This window comes from Myotis davidii, unplaced genomic scaffold, assembly GCF_000327345.1.
Source record: "Myotis davidii unplaced genomic scaffold, ASM32734v1 scaffold172, whole genome shotgun sequence".
Lineage (NCBI taxonomy): Eukaryota > Metazoa > Chordata > Mammalia > Chiroptera > Vespertilionidae > Myotis > Myotis davidii.
Genome location: NW_006284343.1, coordinates 3804876 through 3805976, shown reverse-complemented (window position 1 = coordinate 3805976; position 1101 = coordinate 3804876). Strand labels below are relative to the sequence as shown.

Here is a 1101-nt window from a genome sequence, read left to right as displayed (position 1 = left end):
CCCGCCCGCCTCTCTCACCACCTTGTTGAAGACTCATCACCGACATCTTCCTGCCCCCAAGGACGTTTCCCCACCTCCCTGCGCTTCCTGGGCAGGCTGCTCAGCTTTGCCCCGGCCCCCAGCCAGCGCCCAGTGACAGCCTCTTACCTCATGAAGCCCAGGAACACCAGCAGGAACAGGCTGACAAGCCACCCAGCAGAGGCGAAGGCCTTGGGCATGGTGAGCGCGCCGGTGCCCACGATGAGGTTGAACATGTACACCAGTCCAACCTGGGACACAGAAGCGACAGTCAAGCCCAGGCATTAACTAACCTCTCCCCACAACGGCACCCAAGGACGACCCAGGGGCAGCAAGATCACGGCGGCCAGGAGGCCCGCCTCCAGGCAGGGAGGCAGGGAAGGAGGAACATTCCACCCAAGTGCTCACCAGGCCGGCCCTGCACCCGGATGTTGGGGACCAGACCCCAACACTTGGATGACTGAAGCCCCACATACCATGGATCCTTTCCTATGTCTCCGATGATCAGTTTTTTAAAAAAATATATTTTATTGATTTTTTACAGAGAGGAAGGGAGAGGGATAGAGAGTTAGAAACATCGATGAGAGAGAAACATCAATCAGCTGCCTCCTGCACACTCCCTACTGGGGATGTGCCCGCAACCGAGGTACATGCCCTTGACAGGAATCGAACCTGGGACCCTTCAGTTTGCAGGCTGACACTCCATCCACTGAGCCAAACTGGTTAGGGCTGATCAGTTTTATGCTCCATTTTTGCCGCCACCGCCCCACCTCTTGTCATTTCATTCCTCAGAGCTGCATCACAGATGTTAGCTCTTTGCCCAACCAGACCGTTTTTTTTCCTAGCTCACCGACCCCGACATTCCTGCAGCTTCCCCTTCCCTGTCTTCCTCCCCACATGAACCTCAGGGATTTTTTTAAAAAGTTGAGACAGAATTCACATGCCATGAAATCCATCCCTTTAAAGCACACCGTTCAGTGGTTTTCAGTATATTCATGAGGTTGTGCAACCAGCATCACCATCTAATTCCACCTCATCCCCCCCAAAAAGGAACCCTGCGCCCACCTGCAGCTTCCCCATTCC

General features: G+C 54.7%; 1 protein-coding gene across 1 annotated transcript in view; it reads right to left on the bottom strand.

The window, feature by feature from the left end:
- Positions 1 to 1098, bottom strand: part of TMEM104 (transmembrane protein 104) — a 40915-nt gene extending 39817 nt beyond the window's left edge. Inside the window, exons 1-2 of the mRNA XM_006754638.2 lie at positions 1084 to 1098; positions 148 to 269 (exon numbers count right to left, since the gene is read on the bottom strand). Coding sequence (XP_006754701.1) covers positions 148 to 269; positions 1084 to 1098 — 137 coding nt within the window. The remainder of the gene's footprint in view (positions 1 to 147; positions 270 to 1083) is intronic.
- Positions 1099 to 1101: the final 3 nt, after the last annotated feature.